Source organism: Pezoporus flaviventris, unplaced genomic scaffold (genome assembly GCF_033815535.1).
Source record: "Pezoporus flaviventris isolate CSIRO_AGI_PZ_B2104156 unplaced genomic scaffold, CSIRO_AGI_Pfla_v1 ptg000006l, whole genome shotgun sequence".
Taxonomy (NCBI): Eukaryota; Metazoa; Chordata; class Aves; order Psittaciformes; family Psittacidae; genus Pezoporus; species Pezoporus flaviventris.
The window spans coordinates 21,940,652-21,962,954 of NW_026892554.1; the positions used below are offsets into that span (position 1 = coordinate 21,940,652).

General features: G+C 48.5%; 1 protein-coding gene across 3 annotated transcripts in view; it reads right to left on the reverse strand.

The window, feature by feature from the left end:
• Window positions 1-1,238: 1,238 nt before the first annotated feature.
• LOC133266200 (mucosa-associated lymphoid tissue lymphoma translocation protein 1-like) overlaps window positions 1,239-22,303 on the reverse strand; it is a 28,795-nt gene continuing 7,730 nt past the window's right edge. The window contains exons 8-14 of one of the 3 annotated variants that reach the window (XM_061447460.1): window positions 15,975-16,152; window positions 12,436-12,510; window positions 11,746-11,873; window positions 11,377-11,508; window positions 11,086-11,237; window positions 4,445-4,570; window positions 1,239-2,957 (exon numbers count right to left, since the gene is read on the reverse strand). In XM_061447460.1, coding sequence (XP_061303444.1) covers window positions 2,595-2,957; window positions 4,445-4,570; window positions 11,086-11,237; window positions 11,377-11,508; window positions 11,746-11,873; window positions 12,436-12,510; window positions 15,975-16,152 — 1,154 coding nt within the window. In that variant the 3' untranslated portion in view covers window positions 1,239-2,594. The remainder of the gene's footprint in view (window positions 2,958-4,444; window positions 4,571-11,085; window positions 11,238-11,376; window positions 11,509-11,745; window positions 11,874-12,435; window positions 12,511-15,974; window positions 16,153-22,303) is intronic. The other 2 variants (XM_061447461.1, XM_061447462.1) reach the window with 2 other exon arrangements.

Here is a 22,303-nt window from a genome sequence, read left to right on the forward strand (position 1 = left end):
CATTCACACAAGGTGACATTTGCCATGATTAGATGAGACAGAAACACATTCTGCCCCAACAGTATAGAAGGGTGTATACAATCCTCATAGGGACAATGAGACTCACAGCTCCTAAATGCCTGCCCAGATATTCTCACTGACCTGTCTTAAGTTTCTACTGGTGTTGAGTTGATCTCTGGTTCTCCCTTCTATTAGTTCATCATTTTCTGGTTTAGCTTCTCCCTCAGACCATCTTATTTAAAATACATTCTGTCAATTATTCATTGTTTTTACATTTTCTCTTAGGAGACTTTCTAGACCAGCCAGATGGGGCCCCTTTTCTTACCCTTGGCTCTACTCACTGTGAAGAGAGTAAAAGACTCCCCTGTTCTCTTCAGACAGGTTTCCAGCACTTGCAGGAGGGTTCATCTGGAAGCAACATTTCCTATTTTTTCATGATGCAACTGACACCATAAGTAGAGATTCAAGTATCTTCATTGCTGAAGAACCACAACTTACAAAATGCTCTCAACACCACCCTTTTATACCAAGATAGAAGACAGGGCTTGGATGCTCTCATCACCCCACCATCCTTGACCTCTCAAGAAGTCTTTAAGTCTTTCTTTCAGAGAACAACAGCCAGAAAGAAGAGAACTCAGTCTCTGAGCCAGCACCCTGCCAGATCACAGAAGCATTAGGGTTGGAAGAGACTTCTGGAGATCTAGTCCAACTCTCAGATCAGTTCATTAGCACCTTCTCCAGTCCAGAGTGAACTGTCCTCTGAGAATCATAGACTCATAGAATAGTTTGGGCTGGAAAGGATCATTCCACACCCCCTAAAATGGGCACGGGAACACTAGACCATGTTGCCCAAGGCTCTGTCCAACCTGGCCTTGAACACTGCCAGGGATTTACACATATTTACCACTTCTTTGGGCAACCCGGTGCCAGGGCCTCACCACCCTAACAGGGAAGAACTTCTGCCTTGTATCCAACCTGAACGTCCCCTGTTTCAGTTTAAACCCATCCCCCCCTTGTCCCATCACTACAGTCCCTGATGAAGAGTCCCTCTCCAGCATCCTTGTAGCCCCCTTCAGACACTGGAAGCTGCTCTGAGGTCTCCACGCAGCTTCTCTTCTCCAGGCTGAACAGCCACAGTGTTCTCAGTCTGCCTCCATCTGGGAGGTGCTCCAGCCCCTGATCATCCTCATAGCTCCAACAGCTCCATGTCCTTCTTATGTTGAGGACACCAGAACTGCACACAGTGCTGCAAGTGGGGTCTCATGAGAGCAGAGTCAGGGGGCAGTATCACCTCCTTTGACCTGCTGGTCACACTTCTATTGATGCAGCCCAGGACACAGTTGATTTCTGGGCTCAAGCATACACTGAAGCTGGCTCACATTCAGTTTCTCATAAACCGACACCCACAAGTCCTTCTCTGCAGGCCTGCTCCGAATGACTTCTCCACCCAACCTGTAGCTGTGCCTGGGATGGAGGTGATGGGGTCATTGGTCCCTGTTGAACTATTTGATAATCCTCCCAGGCCCTTGCTGAGCAATCACCTGGACCTATGGTGTAACCTTTATCAAACAAATATTACAGAAGCAGGCAGGGAGGGGACTGTGCTCACCTGGGTTGTCCTTTGGGCCCTGCTCACCAGTGGGTCTCTCTGGACAGCTGGCTCTCCACAAAAGGCAGTGCATGAGGTTGCCCACAGTGAATGCACAGACAGGCACTTAGAAAAAAAATCTTGCACTAATAATAACTTTTTTGAGGTTCTTCTTCCTCCACCCTGTTTTTAACATCTCTCGCATGGAGGAAATTCTGCATCTGAGAGGAACTCAGGACTGCACAGGACTTAACACCCTTTAACGCCCCTGTGTACCATGCTAGGAAGGGACACATACCTGCCTAGTGGCTGCTACTGGTGGAAAACCAGTCTCCATTAACACACACTTGACAGAATATCTGACCTTCCTTTTCCTGGAAAGCAATTGTCTTGCCCCAAGTATAAATACATTATTGAGAAATACATAAATGCATAACTTAAAACCTGCTTTGGCACAAGCAGGACTTGCAAGAAAAGAAAACCACACTGCAACCCCAAGGGAGAGCTTATATGTTCACATAATTCCATCTGCTTCCCTTGCTCAAGCCTTGTGACCCCTGTATGAGTGCGATGAGAGCCGGCAGCTGTAGCTGGGTTTTGAGGCTGCATCACTACTCTCCACAGGTTTGTAGTGTTTATGGGTTCCTCATAATGTTTAATGCTGTCATGCTGGCTTTCAGGCAATGCCCAATTCACAGAATGCATCAGGCAGTGCCCTTTAAGCTACATGTTGTTCCTGGCAATGGTGGGGTGGCCCTGTCCTCTGCTAAATGTGACAACAACTCCTTGCTGATCCCTACCTCTCCCATGGGATGGAGTTATTTCCAGTGGGCTTCACATGCCACAGCATGCAGATGCAAGAATCCTTTCCAAGAAAGCAGCCTTGGCCTCATTTGGACAGGGCGGTTGCCAAGACTGAAATTCTCCCTCTGATGTATTTAGCACTCAAATAACTGTTATCTCTATTAAAAATAGTTCCTAAGGTTGGGCACGTCAGCCCATGGGGTCAGGGGCAGTCCTGCCTTGGGCCAGCCCGCAGCAATGCTGAGCAGAGGTCACTCAGGTCACTCTCATCATTCTCCTCTGGCTCACTGCTGGAGTTGGAGGGGTTGCTGCTGGGCAAGCTGTGGCCAAAGCCTGTCCTCATTGATGCTTGTCCCTTCAGATCCATGCTCAGTGCCACTGCGTCCCGGAGGCACACACCACCTGCACAGGCAGGAGTTCTCCAGTAGTTTGGCTGGGAGTAATTCATCTGGCTGAAAAACTGCCCTAGCAGACATCTCTGGAGGGTTGTCTGCAGGCTTTCACAAATCCTCTGCTTTGTGCTCAGCTGGGTGTAACACAAATCCAACTGCAGGACCACGTCTGTCTGGAAGGTGAGAGCAAATGTCACAATGTGAATTGGAGACTAAGACTTGAAGCAGAGGTTTTTTGCTTTTGCTATTGTCAACAGAAATGCCAGACTTGGCTGGCTGGTCTGCAGGCTCACAGCCCCATGCTGTGGCATGATGGAGCAATGCTACTGTCAGAGAAAACGAGCTGTTACATGTATTCATGGTATCTGTGGGACTCGGACACGGTTCCTTGATTTCAGAACTTCTCCTGAAATCAAGCCACCTCACTGGACATCTCATCAGCCCTATCAGGGCACTGTCACTGAGAGCATCACCTCTGAGACTCTGGCACAGGAAGCAGAATTAAAGGGGGACTGCACCCATGCAAAGAATGGCACAACATCTGTCTTGACCATGGCACAGGACTACTGCACATGCAAGAGGAAAGCATGCAAGGGAAGGGACAGAACCACTTAAACACATAGTGCACAGTAAAAGCCAACGGTTTTAAACAGCAGCACTCTGCAGGGATCTGTTTGCAGCTTAGGACTATTTTAGATTTTTATAAAGATGAAGAAATCAGAAAATAACCATATTCATGGCAGCCAAACCCCTGGCCATGAACATGAGCATGGGGCTGTACCTCAGATGCCTGACTGTATAAAGCAGGGAGATGTATAATAGAGCAAGAAGATTTTGGAAGGCAATGCATGGTCCAGGTCTCCCATCTGCACTTAAAAGCAATGCTGAATGCTTGGGAAGGGTTCAGAAAAGAGCTCCAGGAACAATCAAGGACTGTAAGAGCTGCCATATACCAAGGCACGTCACGCACTCAGCAAATGGAGCTCATTGTAGGCAGATCCAGGCAGCAGCTCAAGAGCAATGTTTGGTGGGAGTCTGCATGGAGCAGAGCAGATGAGCAGCTGGCAAGATCCACTGCCTGGGTGCTAGAGGGAAAAAGAAATCAGATGAGAAACTAGGTGTTCGCTGCTATTTGAGGAGAGAGAATCTGCTGGAAGAGACAAGCCAGGGGTCTAGCAATTCCGCCTCTCTCATGGGCTTTAAATAGTTTGAGGGTCTTCTGAAGTGTGTGAAACAGGCATAGCCTAGGTCATGCTTGGTATTGTCACCCTGATAGCAGGGGGTAATCCCTCCCACTGTTTGAGATCCTGGCCAGCCTGTGAGCAAGCACACAGCCTAGTGAGATATCCTTCATCCGAAAGATTTGGGCTAGTCTTATCTCCCCATGTTTGATAAAGGTAAAGAACAGCCTCCATGGCTAGGCAGCACAGAAAAACAGAGCAAACCAAGAGAAAGAAGATGGGGTTTGTGCCTTGAAGATGAACAAGCCCCTGTAACATTGATCTGGATGTTGCACTAACAGAGGCATGCCAGGTATTGTCCACGCAGAGTCACAAGACACACAGAGGGGCACATCCAGCTCGAGTTAGTGGGGATGGGGAGTACAAGTTATGTGAGGGTGCAGGAGAACCACAGATATTTGCACTTGGCAGCTCTCTACCTGAATTTTCTGTAGTCCACAGAGCTGGAAGACACAGTCCAGCTCCTCCTGCTTGTACACAGAGGAGAGCAGAGACTTGACTTGGTCCCACTGGCTCTCTTTCGGGATGGCCACACTGTCCATCTCCTGTGTCAGGAAAATAAGAAGAAACATAAGGAAATTTCAGCATCAGCCTGGACATGGCTCAACTGCCCATCAAACATGCTGCTTCTCTGCACAAAGCGGTGCCCAGTGGTTGGCCTGTGCCCGTGGCACTTTGGCTGGTGGAAATGTTGTACATGCTGGTGGAAGTACTACAGAGTGCAAGAAAAAGAAATGCAGAGCTTTTACACACACACCTTGTGTATATCAGTGGGAAGACCTAGCTAAATGTCCCATGAGTCATTTACTGGGAAAACTGTGGTAATAATAGGATTTCCGGCAGCAACAGCCACTGTCATAATTGGAGGAGGGAGAAAGTATTCCAAAGACATAGCTGGAGAAGCGGAGTTGTAGTGGGTGCTGAGTTAGCCCCCTACCAGCTACAGAACTGTCAATTCTTGGGGAATTACTCAAAATCATTCAAAACAGCCTCATCTCTATGGGATACTCTTCAGTAATGATCATATATTAGAGCTGCTAATAGCACAAGAAGGGACAAGGGAATCAGGGCCTTATGAAATAGTATCTTGCGTTGGATTTGAGCACTCCAGGATGGGTGACAGCCCACAGTCTACCAGTCCTTTCCATAGGACAGCACTTACCTCTGCCAGCTGGCTCTGGCAACTATCACGGTGTGAACCTGCTGCCCTGACTTGCCCAGCACTAGGATGTCCTGGCATGGCTTTGGGTGTGGGAGCAGAGCAGCCCGGTAAGGCTCCCTGCAGCCACAGACAATGCCAGTGGTGTGCAAGGAGGGTTTGACCCTTGCAAAATGTTCTTGCTATTGTCAGGAGAAGTTGCACTGGGCATGATGATGAAGGAGGCCGTTAGAACGCTGCGGGGGCAGAGGTCAGAGGAGCCTTTATAGACCCTCCCGGAACTGCTGCCTGCAAGCGGCCACAGCTTTTTCTTTTCTTTTTTTTTTTTTTTTTTTGCTAAGAGAATATTGAGGTAGAGAGTAAAATGTTGGAACCCAAATGCTGGCTAGGATCTGCAGCATCAGGGTCCTTCCCTGCTTGAAAGGCTGGCTGAACAGGAGTAAACATCATTGCTGATCAAAATTGCACTGGAGGCAGGCTGAGGAAATACCATTTATCTCTGTACAAAGGAAAGCCAAATCCCATCTCCGCACCTGGCAACTCATTAATGGAAATATAAACTGGAGGGAGCTTAGGGAAGATCAGGGCGGTGAATGGAGCTGGCAGAAAGGGAGACAGGTATGCCAGTGAGAGGAGAACACAGCTCACATGGGGATGGAGCAGCTCTCCTTGCCAGGAAGCCTCATTGTTCCTTCCACCAGCCTGAACTGTGCCTGAAATAGGAGCATCGCAACTTTCCAAGTGACCACTGCCCTCTCCTTCCCTGTCTTGTTGCATCGGGCACCTGGCTCCCAGCTAGCTTGATGCCATCACCACTATGCTGAGCCCAACAGCCAGGTTAAACTAAACCAGGAGACCAGAGAGAGGCACAAACCAGAACCACCTGGATGCCACTACTGCAGGGCTTTGGAAGGAAGACTGCAAAAACGAGTGGAGTGGCCCTGCTGCATATAGCTAGATCCATTCTCCAGCACATGCTTCAGGAGAGATGGGATGTACATGCTGCCAGCCTTGCCCACATGAACCTACCATGCCAGCCTCCTGCCATGGAAAAATCAGTGACTTTCTGAACCAAAGGTGCTGTCTGTGCTTTCAATAGCTTTTATGGACTCCTATGAAGGTGACAAAGTTATTTTTGAACCCTGCTAGACTTGTAATACCCATGACAACCTAATTACTAGAAAGAGAATCATTTATGGCCAGAAGCCCTCCTCATAGTCACCCCACTATTATTCCCCTCTCATCCCCATCCATGATGATGCTGTAAGCACCCTCCTCCAGCCTTCTCTGTAGTTGCCTCACTGCTGTTCCCCATGTGTCTTGATTTCTGCAGTCCTGACTTCCCCTGGGGTATCACCATTCCTGTGACCTCTCCAAGAGTGGCTCCTCCAGGGATTCATCAGCCTGTCAGAGCCACATTCCCTTTGTCTCCTTGCAGGCACAGATGCTAAGTGCCTGCTTTTGCAGTTGTGTTAGCAGCCTTTGCAGACACTGAATCTTCAGTGACTAACATTGCAGCTGGGTTTCAACTAGCAGGACAGGAGTGCTCAGATCTGTGCTAATGCACTGTACTCTTCTAGACATCTGCTTATTGCTCTGCAATTTTGAGCCCCTTGAGGTTGGACCGCCCTTTTTTTTTTCAGCCTAAGAAATGCCTGGTGTACCACAGACATGACTAGCATAGATAGAACAATATCCCATCCCAAGTTAAACCAGGAAAAGCCAAGCAGCATCAGGAAGTTTAGATGCTCTGAACCACACAGCCTCCCTGGGTGGGATGAATTCAGTCCCAAACACTGAGCATCCAAAAATACCCTGACCCATTTAGCAGTGGGCCCATACTTTCTTTTGCTTTCCCTTTGCTGCTGATGTACTTGTAGAAGCTGTTCTTGTTGCCACCAGATTCAGCTCCAGATGGGCTGTGGCTTCCCTAACCCCACGCCTATGTGCTAGGCCACGTCTCTATAGTCCTCCTCCACCACCTGCCCTTGCTTCCATCCCTTGTACACCTCCTTTTCATGTGTGAGCTCAGTTAGAGCCCCCTGCGAGGCCACACAGGCCTCCTGCCACCTTTGGCTGACTTCTTGCTCATCACATGGGCTTTTAAAGTTCACCAGCTCTCCTTGACCTCCTGCCTCTGGAGGGCCATGTCACACAGAAACACCTTCAAGACATTCACCTGGGCAAGGAGTAACCTAATCTTGAGGGATCAATTAAAGCCCTGACATATGAGGTTCAAAGCAGATGCCAGTAACTCATTATCCACAAGTATCTGCCCCTCTACCATATTCCCAGCCTCAGTAGCCTCCTGTGCTTTCAGAATCTAATTGCATGCAGGTAGGTCTTCTCTTCCATTAGTCTCCTTTATCATTTCTGGCTGTGTAGGAGTTAGGAAATGGAGAAAAAGATTTTTTTAATTAATTATTTAGTCAATTCATAATTATTTATAAAAATTTCCCCCCAGGTGGAATGTGTTCTTTAATGAAGAGAATTCCCAGAAATTTTGGCTGGCCCAGAGTTTCACGTATTCTAAATGGGAAAGCATAACTGGAGAGGCCATTAGGTCAAACAGCTCCAGATCAAGTGACTTAAAAATGAGCAGATCCAACATAAAAGTTTAAAAAATAAGCATTTAAACAGTACAGAGCAAAGAAATGGGAACATCTTGGCTCAGCATTATTCCTTTGTATGTATGTCCTAGAGCAGCCTCTCTCGCTGAAGACAGTGCTTGTCAAGTAAAAATGCAAGCCAGGCAAGACACAGGATGGGACAGAACACTGCCATTGGGCAACTAAAGAAAATAGACCAATTCTATAAGCTCTCATCATCATTATCTCTGACAAGCCCTACAGCAAGCCCAGGCTCTCTGCTTAACTCACTTTGATAAGCAGAATGTGGCAAAGAGTGGGAAAACTACCATTTCCTGAAACAAAGAGCTCCCTTGGTTCATTGCCAGGGATTACAACATATACCTCAGATCTAGCCTTGTTTTGTTTGTCTTCAGCCTCAGCTCCTGCATCTCAGCCTTGCAAGTGTGGCACAGACAGCCCCCCAGCTCCCCTTAGCATCTAACAGGAGGCTGGCACAGTGAGAATGCAGACAGCTTGCCCAGATCCTGACAGGAGCAGGTGCCCTCCTGCAGATGCCCGTGCATCTCCCTGTGGTCCCGCTGGACAGTGGGTGTCCTTGCTGTGGATGTCTAACGGGGGCAGCTGAATTGCAATTCACTACAACGGGAGGATGTGCTGCCACGTCAGCAGACACCACTGGAGGTCAGTGTGAGCCAGCACCGCTGAAGAGGAATGGGGATCTGTGAGGGACTGAACTGAAATCAGACTCCACCGTCCACTGTCTCTAAGGTTGGTATGAGAAGCTGACATGGGATTCCATCGACCATTGTCTCAGAGCTGGGTGGGAAGAGTTGACCCCAACGTCCATTACCTGAGAGATGGGTGGGAGGAGCTAAGATTCTTCTGTTCATTATCTTGAGGATTGGTGTGAGGAATTGCTGCCCATTATCCCAAGAAATGCTGCAGACACTTGAAGAGATGGCTGCAAGGCCAGCGAAACTGGTTCACCAGGAATATTACATTAAGAATAGACATATTACCCCCAACTCATAATAAAAGGGGGAAAAGGTAATCGCCAGGAAAGACACCACCATGAGGACACCCTCCACTGGGACATCCTCCATGAGGACAACTCCACAAGGACACCTCCATCAGGACACCTTCATGAGGACATCCACCTCTGGAGACTACTATGGATTCTTGGGGACACTGCTCTCATACCGACTACGGATGATGGAGGACTCCTACCACTTCTGATACCAACTATGGACCCCCGCTGGACCCACAGTGGAGACTCCCTCTCCCTCTGCACCCTGAATTCTTGCTTCATTTCCATCTTTTTTCCTGTCTGACCCATCACTATCTCCTTTTTTTTAACAGTAATTTCCTTTGTTATAATAATTGTCTTTTTGTAATAAACCAACTGATCAGTTGTGGTACTTGACCTTGTTTGTGTCTTAATTTCACTCTTGGGATCACAAATGAAACAGGTCCAACACTGGGGTCTTCTCCAGTCAGACCCTGACATGATCCTACTGCCATGGCTATATCGGGGTCCCTTTTTGGTCTCTCCAATCCCTCTTACAATCACAGAATCAACAAGGTTGGAAAAGACCTTTAGGATCATCCAGTCCAACCGTTCCCCAGCACTGCCAAGGCCACCACTAAACCACATCACTAAGGGCCATGTCTACACAGTTTGTGAACACTTGCAGGGACGGTGACTGCAGCCCTGCCCTGGGCAGCCTGTTCCAATGCCCGAGCACCCTCTGGGGAAGGAATTGCTCCTCAGCTCCATCTAAACCTGCCCTGGTGCAGCTTGAGGCCATTTCCTCTGGTCCTATTACTCATTACTTGGGAGAACAGACTAACCCTACCTCAGTACAACCTCCTTTCAGGCAGTTTTAGAGAGTGATAAGGTCTCCCTTGAGCCTTCTCTTCTCCAGACTGAACCCCCCCGGTCCCTCAGCTGTTCCTCATCACACTTGTGCTTCAGGTCCTGCTCCTCCAGCCCTTCAATGTCTCTCATATAGTGAGGGGCTCAGAACTGAACACAGGATTTGAGGCGTGGCCTCACCAGTGCCCAGTGCAGGGGCACAACCACTGTCCTGGCCCTGCTGCCGCACTGGTGCTGATACAGGCCAGGATGCTGCTGGCTTCTTGGCTGCCTGGGCACAAGCTGCTCATGTTCAGCTCTGTCAGTCATCACCTCCAGCTCATTTTCCATCAAGCATCTTTCCAGCCAGGCCTGGACCATGTCTTGAGACAGCTCTGAATGCAAGACCAAGCAGCGGGGTGCCCCTTTCCCAGCTATTGCTGATGTGGTGTGGATGCACACAAACACATGCAGACACAAGTTCACACACACACACATGGTTTTCATGCATGGTTAAGGAGCTCACAGCAGGAAACGATGCTCTGGCTCCTTAATGGGCAGGCTCAGGCTCCAAACCTGCTGGACACACTGCGCTGAATCAGTGACCACAAAGTACTTAGGGGCAATGCCCCTCCATGAGAAATGAGGTCCAAAAAATCCACCACAGTCACACTATGCTTCAGCAAAAGGACTACAGAAAAGGAGAAAGATGGTTAGCAAAAAGGAGCAACAAATTAAATCCTTAGAGGTGGCATGGATATCACCAGAAAAGCCACACTGGATACATGGTCTGTTAGGAAAGGTGTGAGAAGGGGTGCAAGGAAGCTGGTACAGCTCAAGAGGGAAGAAATATATTGTTGCATTAAGATGTATTAGCACAGTGGGCTAAGAAGGCATGATTCAGAAGAAAAGAGAAGTTGTGGCTGCCTCATCCCTGGCAGTGTTCAAGGCCAGGCTGAACGGGGCTTAGCGCAAGCTGCTCTAGTGGAAGGTGTCCCTGCCTGTGGCAGGGGGTTGGAACTGGAGGAGCTTTAAGGTCTCTTCCAACCCAAACCACTCTGTGGTGCTATGATACAAAAAGCCAGATCTGCTTCCAAACACAGAAAACAGAAAGCCTCTTCACCTCAGTCAGATTAAATGCAGTAATTTAATTGGGCAGATCAGAAACCAGTCCAAGGGTAACTGGTTAAAGGCATCAAAACTGCCACAAAATCCTTCTTCTGATGCATTAAGAACAAGGCAGACAGTCTGCAGGGTACTGATGCATGGAAGGAGCACTCAAAAAGGTGTTTGCAGTTAGGATTATTTGCATCAGAGGTAGCAGAGGAGGGGATTTGTTCCAATGGGGTTCAGCCTTTCCCAGCCCTCAGGACCCCTTGGGCTCACCCTTGCCACCCTCCCAACTCCACTCTGGGGAAAGGAGCCCGTTGGGAATGCAGGGAAGGGAGGACTCACAGTGGGTCGGCAGAGCAGGAGGCGGGTATCTGCGATGTGGGCCGGGGAGTGCTGCAGCTTGGCACACACATAGATTAGGTTGGAGAAGAGTCGGTGGAAGCGCAGCTGCACCCGTGCCCCGCAGGGGAAGGTCACCAGTTTGCTCAGCAGCTCTGGAAGGGAAAGACAAGAGGGGACTTGGAGCATCCTGCCAACAACTCCATGAAGATCAGTGTCCCTGAGGGGCAGAGAGACCCCAAACCCTCTCCTCACCCCCAACTGGTAGCCCTCCCTGCATCGTGCATTGCTCACCATGGCTGTGCCCCCAGCGCTCGGCCCGGGCTCTCAAGGGACAGATCGGATCCGTCAGGGACCGGGCTTCCTTCAAAGTATGCTTGATCTCCATCACCTGCTTCCCAGTAACCAAGGGATCCTGGCCAACGTCTGGGGGAGAGAGTTTGGAGGTGCAAAGGTCACTCCATGTTCCTTATTTATCTCATTAGCTTTCATACCTTACGTTAACGTCTTTGTACTGCTGCCAGTTTACTAAAAGCTCACATGGGACATGGTCTGTGGTTTGGTTTTTAAGGAGGGATGACTGGCTGGCTGGCTGGGATGGGGGAGCTGCTATCAATTCTCATCCGTGCTAATGAAGCAAGTGGTTTCTAGCTCATCCCTTACCTTCTAGCACATCCTCCAGCATGTGTGTAACCTTCTTCTCTTGCAGAATATGTTTCTTCAGGTATTTCATGAAGATCCCAGAGCTGAACTCCCCATCCTGCAACTCATAGGCTTCTGCATCTTCACTCCTGGAAGAGTAAGGAATTGTCCTCACATTTCTGCAAGGGGCGTGAAGCCGCGGGGTGAGGCAGGGCTTGCTGACTCCATCCAGACTCTGTCAGCTGAGTCCAGCTTGGCTTCTCAAGCAATGACACAAAGTGCTTGGTTTTGGCCCAGGAGAGGGTGGGAAGCACGCAGAGGACAGTAAAGATTCTTTTGCCAACCTAGGGGAGTGTCAGTAGTTGAAAAGCCAGGAGAACTGGCATTAGAGCAGTGAGCAACACTGATCATCTCAGGAGGCTTCAGGTGATCATGTGCCTTGGGCAGGACAGATGACAGGAGCTGATGCCACTTTCATGCATAACTTGTAACTGATGCACAGGCTGCCACTAGTGATGACAGGAAGAAGGACAGAATTGCCTGAACAGCAAATGCTAGAGGTGGAGGGTGAGAGACAGAGGAAACATCAGAAAAGCCCTCTCATGTCTCCAAAGCCACCATGCACAAAAGGATGCAAGAAGATATGGCTGTGCCAGCACTTGGTCCTATGTTGTGGCATGGGCTTGCCAAACCACATTTGCCACTACTTACGTGGCGTATCCATAAACAGTATTGCCCCAGGGCTCCAGTGGCTGTACCTGTGAAAGGGCACACTCGGAGTTGTACCTGGAAGAGCAGGCAAAGGCAGTAGTCAGTGTCAAGGACATCCATCAGCATGTGCCTGGAGGGGACAAAACGCCTAAGCTCCACCAAGTCCATCTCCTACAGATGGCAGTAAGATCAACCCACAAAGAACACAACCACAGGGAAGTGAGTAGATAGGGCTAGCTTTGATCTGTCTGCACTGGTGAGCTGCTCCCTGCCTGGCAAGTGAGCCTGGGCTGTGGCTACAGCCATGCCTCCTCCTTCCTGAGGCTGGACTGTAACAAGCCCAAGCAGCACAACAGTGCACGGGTTCACTGTTGCCCAAGAGACGACTGCCCATAAAGAAGTCAGAGGTGTGCACATTGCATGGCTACAGCTCAACCACCTGTCCCGGGGGTCTGGGGTGTCCCACAGTTCCCTTCCAGACCATGCACACACCTTCTGCCCCAGAAAACCAGAACATGCTACAGCTGATGCACCTCTAGATCTCACTGAGAGATGGGATCAGGATGCACACCCAGGTCTCAGAACCCAAACCTGGTTCCAGAACCCTTGTCAAGATGCAGCTCAGTGAGCTCAGACCCTGTTATTTCCAAAATGAGGTATATCTCTAAGGTGGTTCTGGTTTCCACCAAAAAAGATATTATGGTTGCACATAACAGACAAGCCTTGCCCATCTGACTGCAGCCAGACTGAACAGAACAGGGACTGGCTGCCTCCAGTTTACACCAGTGACTTGGAACTGTTCTCAGTCACACAGGGATAAGAGCCAAGCACAGAGGTGGCATTATTCTCTGTTATTCAATTCCAGCACAGTTTCTCAGGGCTGAAGCTGGCATGCTAAGGAGAGCAGAAGGGATGGTTGTGTTGCCAGCAGCCAGCACATTACCAGTTCTGGTGGTGCAGTCTGGTGATGTTTAATGGCAACATTCATCTGGCTTGTGTTATTTCCTTAAAGATGATCAGAAGAGAAAATGTGGGAAAGGAGATATGCTTCTAAATATGAACACTGAGCAGACAGATTTATCTGCTCCTAAATGAAGAAATCCGGGATTCCAGGTCCAAGGAGAAATATGACATGGGATCCCACAATAAGTCTAGCACCTGTTGTCCCCATCTTGGTGACATCTACCCAAAGCTGCGGACAAGAGCTGATGCAAACATATTGCGACGGCACCAGCAGGCATCCATGGCTCCAGCAAGGCCAGCTAGTGCCTGCAGCAGAAATGCTGGCTGTGATCCTGTCCAGTAGAAAGCGAGCTTCAGCAGCGGCATTTCCAGAGTGTGACCTGACAGTGGAGAAGGTGGCAGCATCCCTCCTGCTCCAAAACCAGTCTAAGTTACGCTGTGCATCCCAGGCAATCTGTTTCTCATCTGCATCCCAGTTAGGAGATTGTGTCCTCCTTCTGTCCTAAGTGGCATATGCTAGAAATTCTCATAAATTGGGCAATTCCTGGAAGAGGCAATCGCATTCACCCAGAATCAGCATATAAATGTATGAGGCTACACACAGGCTCCATGTTCCTCGCTCCTTCTCTGCTGAAGCTGAACATCTGCTACAACTTGGCAAAGAGGGATGTGTTTCTCACGGCCTTGGCATTTCTGATGCCAACATATGGGATGAAGAGATATTCTGGGTGAGATCCTCTTAGCACAGACACAGCTCCTCCCAGTTCATGCATGGCTGAGCGGACTGTCAACAGACTTGCAGCACCAGTCCAACCAAAAGGGCATTGGGAAAGAAGGCCCCAGGAGCCTTGTTTTACAGAGCAGTGTCAACACATGGAGCTCTGAAATCCAAATGCTTTGCTGAGCTGAAACAGGAACTTCCCAAGAAAAATGAGCTTAGGAGAGAGCTTTTACAGCAATCCCCACAAGCCTGGTGATAACGCCTACTGCACTGGGTGCTGTGCCTGCTGTGGGGAAGGGGAGGAAAGAAGTATGAAGCTTAGGTGAGGAAAAACAGCCTCACAACAATGCCTAAATATCACAGTGGTTCTCATGCTGCATCCTTTTCCCGACATGTCATTAAGGCTCCACTGAGCACAGAAACCACTGGCAATGCCAAGAAAAGAGACATCAGCTCAAAAGCTACTTCATAGATGGTCGCTGTTTGTGTTAGCAAGCCCTGTGCAGACTCCATGTCACCACACTACCTCTCCATCACACACTGCACTCACATGAGCTACAGAGGCATACTAGCCGAGCTCCACCAGTGCATCCATGAAAGCCAAGTGCTCCTACTTGGCTGCAAGACATCCCCTGCCTGGTGTCATGCTGGGGAGAGCAGCAAGTTGCTGCCACGTGTGCCACAGAGGCACTTGATAGTGCAGGGAAGCAACATGTTGTCAGGAGCAGTGGTGAGCAAGAAGGAAGAAAGGGGATGCTTCACTGTGGGGCATTCAGGGGCAGGTATCAAAGAACATCAAGCTCCAGTTACACTGGCAACTCCGAGCTGCGGCAGGCAGTGTATAAGCTATTCAAAGTGAGCATTCCCACCTCTCCAGCTAAAAGGCATCTAAGATTTAACAACTTTCCAGGAGCTGGCAGCTCTTTCAGGGCAACAGTATTAAAATCCCTGTCATCTTTATGGTTCTTGGTACAGAAACCACAGAAGGAAGAGTGAAATTTCTACATCTGATCTCCATGTCTTTTCTGACTTGTAAATATGCCTCAGGAGATTGAAATAAATGGACTAATAACAGCTTCTACTGGAATAGTCCACCTACCTCTGCTGAAAATGGACAAGTAGTAATTTCCTGCAGTCCAGAAGCTGCAGGCCAAGGGAGAATGATGAGCTTTCCACAGAGGAAAAATGCTGATCTGAGAGGAAAAATGCAGCAGCCTGGGTCCCACATTACAACATGAGCACTTCAGAAGCATATAAGGCTAGTAAAAACCAAGTACCACAGCTTAAAATATTTTCCCCATCATGTTGCACTCTTTTCACTGAGATGTTAACTGAAACGGAGCCAGGAGAAGAGAGCCTGAGCATGTGGGCAACATGCAACATGAAAGTACAAGGTCAGCAAGATGCTGCTACAAGCCTACTGGGCCGGGTGGTTCAGTGCAGGGGGTTGAAGCACAAAAAGACAAACCCTATACTAAGTTTCAGCCAACAATTTGTGTAAGGGCAGACCCAGCCCTCCACAGGCTTTAGACAACTTATCTGGTTTTGCTAGGCTTTTTCACCCCCAAAAATCATAACAGGGTCTCCACCCCCTTCTTTCAGGCAGCATCTGATGATTTCAGCGTCTGGGAAGACTGGTCTTCCCAGGGCATCCTGAAAGACCTGAGTCTTGCTGATTCTACAACCTGACAAACTGGGCTCAGCAGCACAACAGAGGATGCGGTCCCAGCAATCCAAGGGATCACCCCACATGATTGTGTAGAAGCCCACTGCTGAAGTGGGGGCTGTCTCCCCTGACTCCTCACAATGCCATGCTCTGCCCATTGCAGGTGAGGAAGGGGGAAAAGCAACCTACCATTTCCTGCAGGTGTCCAGCAGGATGAGGTTCAGGGCTGTCTGCTGCTGCTGCATCCTCTGGAGGATCCTCTGCACGCTGATGCAGTTCTCAGGGGCGTAGGGCTGTGGAGCATCAACTGGGACCATGTAGTTCCTCCCCAGATGTTCATACCCATGCCCAGCATAGTAGAATATAGCTGGTAACAGGGAGAGAAAAGGATGAGCTATGGTGTGAACCTCCAGGTCTGTAACCAGCTCCACACAGCCATGTCCCACCTCCTGTCCTGAAGGGATACTGCAGCAAGGGGCACCTATGAAACCGACCTCACAAATTTGGCTTTTTCTAGTCTGTTCCCTTCAGCAGAGACAGAAGCAGCCCTGAGGGGCTCTCCTGCATTTGTGGTCTTCAGTACCATCTGTCATGAGACCCCAAAGTCACTGGGTTTACCCATTTTCATAACCATTTGTGCTTCAACACCCAAACTCAGCACCTAGGTAGCACTGAGGGGAAAACCAAGGAGAGAATGCAAACAGGAGGAGAAATGCGGTAAATGGGGAAGGATAATAGTAAGTTCGAGGGTGGTAGGATGCTCTTCCTTCAAAAGGTAAACTTTAATTGGTAATTCCCCACTGATAATCATCAGAAAGGTGTGGACTGAAGAGAACTCCATGTTCTCAGGAATGCCAGGCTGAAGGCCACCTTTGGACAAAGCCTTGGTTAATCATCATCTCTTGGCAAGAATCATAGAATAGTTACAACAAAGTATTTTATCATTATGATATATACCTTAACAGCCTTTTAAATAAGAAGTTTGTCAGCTTCCTAGTTTCTGAAAAGAGACTAGCAATGGATTAGGTGATGGGAAACACTCTCCAGATTTAAAATGTCTGCCTGTATTTACACACCTATAAGCTGATGAAAAATTAGACAGACTTGATCTCCAGATGTCCGGAACACATGGACCACATGCTTCAACAACCTCAGACCAGACACCAGCCCTGTAAGGCTGATGAGGAGTCAGACTTATCCAAATATTGGTGGAAAGACCAGTACCCAACAAGAATTTTGGTTTTGAGTTTTATTCTTAAGCACGACACTTCGAAAAGGTTTCTGTCTTCACAAGAGATGGCAACACAGGGACATCTAACTTGGAAAGCCAGCACTAAGGAGCTTGGCACAGCCCAAGCTAGTGCTCCAACCCATGTGTTTGCCGAAGGGCATTCCTGCTGCACAGGGATTCCTACATGGGCTGCAGCTTCCTGAAAGAAAGCTGTCTAGTGGCCAACTACCCCTTCCCAGCACTGACGCCAGTGCTTGGGAGTAAGGGTGAAAGCCAACTTGGGGAACTGAAACAGGTTAAAAATAGCTCTGCGAAGTGACACAAACTACCACAACTGAGGGACAGTGAAAAATGAGAGGTCAGAAATGAGAACAAGTGGCTAAGAGGCAAACACCTCAGGAGAAATTCCTTAGTCAAATTTGCTGCCAAAGCCCAAACTTCAGAGTAACCTCTCCTCTCTTTTCCCTCCAAGGTTCCTGCCTTGGTAGTTCACTCAGGGCACTCGCTCTGATCTCTGATGCTGCAAGGGATGCAGTGAATGGGGCAGGAGCTGAATGACTGAAAGCATGATCTCATTGTACGGAGGATGGAAAGCATGATATTACATCAAAAAAGTCCTCAAGTCATCTTTGGTTTCTATTCTCAGGGGATGATGGAAAGTTACTCAAATGCTGTCTTCACAGCTGCCCACAGCATTTGGGTTCCTCTTCTTGTGGATCACCAGCCAGAGGAAGGCAGGGCTCTGATTTGCAGAAGTTTTATATTTTTAGAGCTTGCAAATCAAAACCTCTGCTGAGACTATAAAAGTATGAAAAAGGGAGCCTTCTGCAAAAATCAGATGCAGGCACTTCAGGTTTGGCCCCTCAAGTTATCAAGCACTCCTGTATGTGCAAGGGAGGTGATGACATCCCTTACCAGGCAGCATCACTGATACATGGTAGAAAATGAAATATTATGGAAAAAACCACAAAGAATGATCAATCATTAAATCTTGTAACTTCTGAAGCCTTGTTGTGTACCCTGAATGTACCGCCAAGTGCTCCCCACACTACACAAACCACAAAGATTTGTGTTCAAATCAAAATGACATGAGTTTCACGTCAGCTGAGCAGCTTTGCAAATCTCTCCTGGACCTCGTCTCTCCCCCTGAACAGGAAAGTTAATGATTGGCCTAGAGAAGGAAAAGTGTATTTTATTCCAAGCTAGTATTTCAGTGTTCTTCCCAAATCTCGTGGGTCAAAACTGCTGATCAGGGAGAAGCTTCCAAGTACCAAATTTAAAAACAGAAGCTCCAGGCATGCTTATACAACAGGAAGCATCAGCATGCAGCTTAAATACGGCATGACAGCATATTCCTAGTATTTCACTCACAGCTTTCTGCTCTCGTTGCACTTCTTTGACTCGGGACTTTTTAAGACTTCCAAATAAAATCCAGGGAGATTCCTTGTTTGCCTGAAGGCTGAATGATTAGACCACTCAGGGAATGTCTGCAGCCTTCAAAAATCCTCTGCAGCTCTTCTGAGAGGAGATCTGGAGGAAAACCAGTCAGATGAGCCACTCCGTCCATACGGTGAATTAGAGAAGCCTTTGGATCACCTTAAATACACAGCTAAACGATATTCCTGTGCCTGAAAATGAAACCAGCTTTTGCCCTGTGGTTGAGAAATTTAAGAACAAATTCAATAACAATGACAAAATCCTGCACTGAGGCAGATAAACCCAGGCAGCATTTCGGCTGGGGCTGCACAGCAAGCCTAGAGATAAGGGCCTGGAGTCACAGTGGACACCACACTGAAGACGAGCCAGCATTCACTGGGGACAGGGCTATGCTAGCAGATGCAGGATCACCAGAGAAGCTGTCACCACTCTCCTTGGTCCCAGGAGATGCTGCTTAGATCCAGTGTCCAGTTTTAGGGACTTCAGTTCAAGATGAGGGTGGAGAAGCTGGAAGAAGGCCAGCAGAGGCTACAAAGATGTTGGCTTCTTGTAGCCAAGAAGAGGCTACAAGATATCCAGGGCCTGGGAGGAGAGAGTAAAGGAACTGGGCTGGGCTGGAGACGTGGAGGCAGAGGAAGGTCTAACAGCTCCTGAAGGAGCAGTTACAGAGACAACAAAGCCCAACTCTTGTGTCAGAGTTGACCGAACAACATGGGGCAATGAACACCAACCCCTGAAGGGTCATGTCTAACAGCAGGAAAGACCTCCCTGGAGAGTGGTGCAGCCTGGGACAGACAGGCAGATAAATGGAGGGTTCCATGCCTAGAAGTCTTGACCTGATAAGGAGAGCTACAACCAACCCTAACCTTGTGCTGGTAACTCCAAAGTCCCTTCTTACCAACCCCTGTACAAGTGTAAATCACAGACAGGTCAGTAAGGACATGTGAGGGAGGGCAGCCATCTAAAGGGCCCTGCCATTCTAGGGAGGACAGACACATCTTCAGCTCTTATCACCACCCTGAAGATAAACAAATTGCTAGAAGCAACAATATGCACCATGCTCAAACACTAATCCATGTGGCTATGTCCTCTCTTCTGATCTTCTGATTTTGCCATCCAGAGGGACCTTGACACGCCTGTGAGGTGGGCTGATGCCAACCTTATGAAGTTTAACCATAACAAGTGCAAGGTCCTACACCTGGTTCGGAGCAATCCCAGGCACAGCTACAGGTTGGGCAGAGAAGAGATTCAGAGCAGCCCTGCGGAGAAGGACTTGGGGGTGTTGGTTGATGAGAAACTGAACATGAGCTGGCTTCAGTGCGTGCTTGCAGCCCAGAAAGCAACTGTATCCTGGGCTGCATCCAAAGGAGCGTGACCAGCAGGTTGAAGGAGGTGATCCTGCCCCTCTACTCTGCTCTTGTAAGACCTCACCTGGAGTATTGTGTGCAGTTCTGGTGTCCTCAACATAAAAAGGACATGGAACTGTTGGAACAAGTCCAGAGGATGCCACGAGGATGATCAGGGGCTGGAGCACCTCCTGTATGAAGATAGGCTGAGAAATTTGTGGCTGTTCAGCCTGGAGAAGAGAAGGCTGCGTGGAGACCTCATAGCAGCTTTCCTGTATCTGAAGGGGGCCTATAGGGATGCTAGGGAGGTACTCTTCATTAGGGACTGTAATGATAGGGCAAGGGGTAAGGGGTTCAAACTTAAACAGGGGAAGTTTAGATTGGATCTAAGGAGGAAATTCTTTCCTGTTAGGGTGGTGAGGCACTGGAATGGGTTGCTCAGGGAGGCTGTGAATGCTCCATCCCTGGCAATTTTCAAGACCAGGTTGGACGAGGCCTTGGGTGATATGGTTTAGTGTGAGGTGTCCCTGCCCATGGCAGGGGGGTTGGAACTTGATGATCTTAAGGTCCTTTCCAACCCTAACTATTCTATGATTCTATGATCTGCTTCAGCAAAAAGATGTATGAATGCCCCAGCTGGAGTTAAACCTCAGAAGACAGCCAGCCTCACTCCTTGGGCATGCTGAGAGGTGTTTATGTTAGATCAGAGCATCTCACTTCAGCCCAGTGACAGTCTTTCACTGGTCAGCCCTCTCCTCCCAGCTCCCTGTTTCACTTGAATGTCTAAACAAAGCTCTCCTGACTTCAAGCTTTGGTGATAGCTACACAGGAAATGGCACCTCCAGGTTCCTTGAACCAGAAAAAAAAAGGCAGAAGCACTGGAATGCCTCTCTGCAGGCGCTTGTCTGACAGACATACATGGACCTTCAAGACTGACTATCACACATGCCCCTGGGGGGCTTTTTAGTTCTAACAGGCTGCTTAGGCTGTTTCTGAAGCTACTCTCTCACCATTATCTGCCCTGCGTATAAGTTACATGAATCCTAAACCTCTCAGTCAGTTCTTGATGTTTATCCTGGAGTTAGTGCCTTGAAAAATACACAGTTTAGAAGTTGTTAGCTTTTTCCTAGTGTGTGTTTTTATTACTAAGACAAGTTAATTTAAGTGATTTGTGCTTCACCTGGTTCTTTATATTTTATGTAAGGAAAACAGCTGAAGAAATACTGGAAGAAGCATCACAGTGAGAGGCATCACACTTCAGATGGAGAAACCCTGGGGCAACCAGCAGGCAGACTGACCCAATGCTTCACCATTAAGTCTGGAGGCCACCAATTACAGCAAGAGTCCTCAATTCAATCATGCTACTGGGATCAGCCTGTGCTGGGGTTCACTGCCTCCAAATAATAGGAGACCACTCAGCTTAGAAAGCTGTAAAGAAAACCACCATCCAAAGAAACCACTTGCAGGCTATGCCTGGCAAACACCTGAGGCTTCAAGGTTCACTAACCCAGCTGTTAGCATTTTTCCTGACAGTGCACAAAGACAGTTTTCCAGGAAGGATCAGTGGCCACAAATGCAGAAAAGCACTAGAAGTTTAAATAAGGCATGACAGCATGAACGGTTTGCCATTTCCAAATAGTTTTTTCTGTCAAATGCTTATGAAAACAAGGGAAGTGCCATGGATAAAATGCTATTCAGTCTTCATGCAACATGAGTAGAGACTGGGAATGGCAGTGCCATGGGACAAGCAGAGAAGCCGACCAAGGATGCCTCTGGCCTGGGAGAGGAGGTAAAGCCCAAGATACAAATGGATTTCAGAGAGCAACCACAAGAGGAAGCTGCAAGTGAAGTCACAGAACTATGCTGCCATCAGGTGATGTGCTTGGCTGGAGTGGTGACAATCATGTTCTGCCCTTCCCTGCCAGCTCAGCCTCCTGGGGTGAGTCAGTGCTTCCAGGAACAAGGTGGCTTTGCAGCATTTCACTCAGGGCTGTGTCCTTGTCCACTGCAAAACCTCCAAACCTCCTGCTGAGCGCAGGGCTGGAATTGTCCCACACTGACCTTCATAGAGTGCCCTGCTATGCCATGCAACTGGGAGGGCAGTGAAGATAAGCCTTGCATGTCAGCTTGGAATTAAAAAAAAAAACCTACACCTGCAAGGTGTTTTCAGGGTATCTATCAGGTTGAGAAAACCTCAGAAACCCCAAAGAAACTACTTTCACCACCACATCTGAACATCTGCTGTAAGATCCACAAGATCTGCTAGCTGGTTTTGTGTTTGAGGAATGCTTCTCTCTGAGAATCGCATGCAATAAGCTCAAAGCCCAACCTCAAAGCCAGCTGCAGCTGGGAATGCTCTTCTGCAAAAAAAAAGCAAAGTCCCAAATGAGACCATCAGGAAAGAGAAACAGAGAAATCACTGTCAGCTGTAGCAGTCACCACTAAAAAGGTGCTCCCCCTCTCACAAAGGAGAGTGGTGGGGGCAGTTGATAGGCAAAATCAAA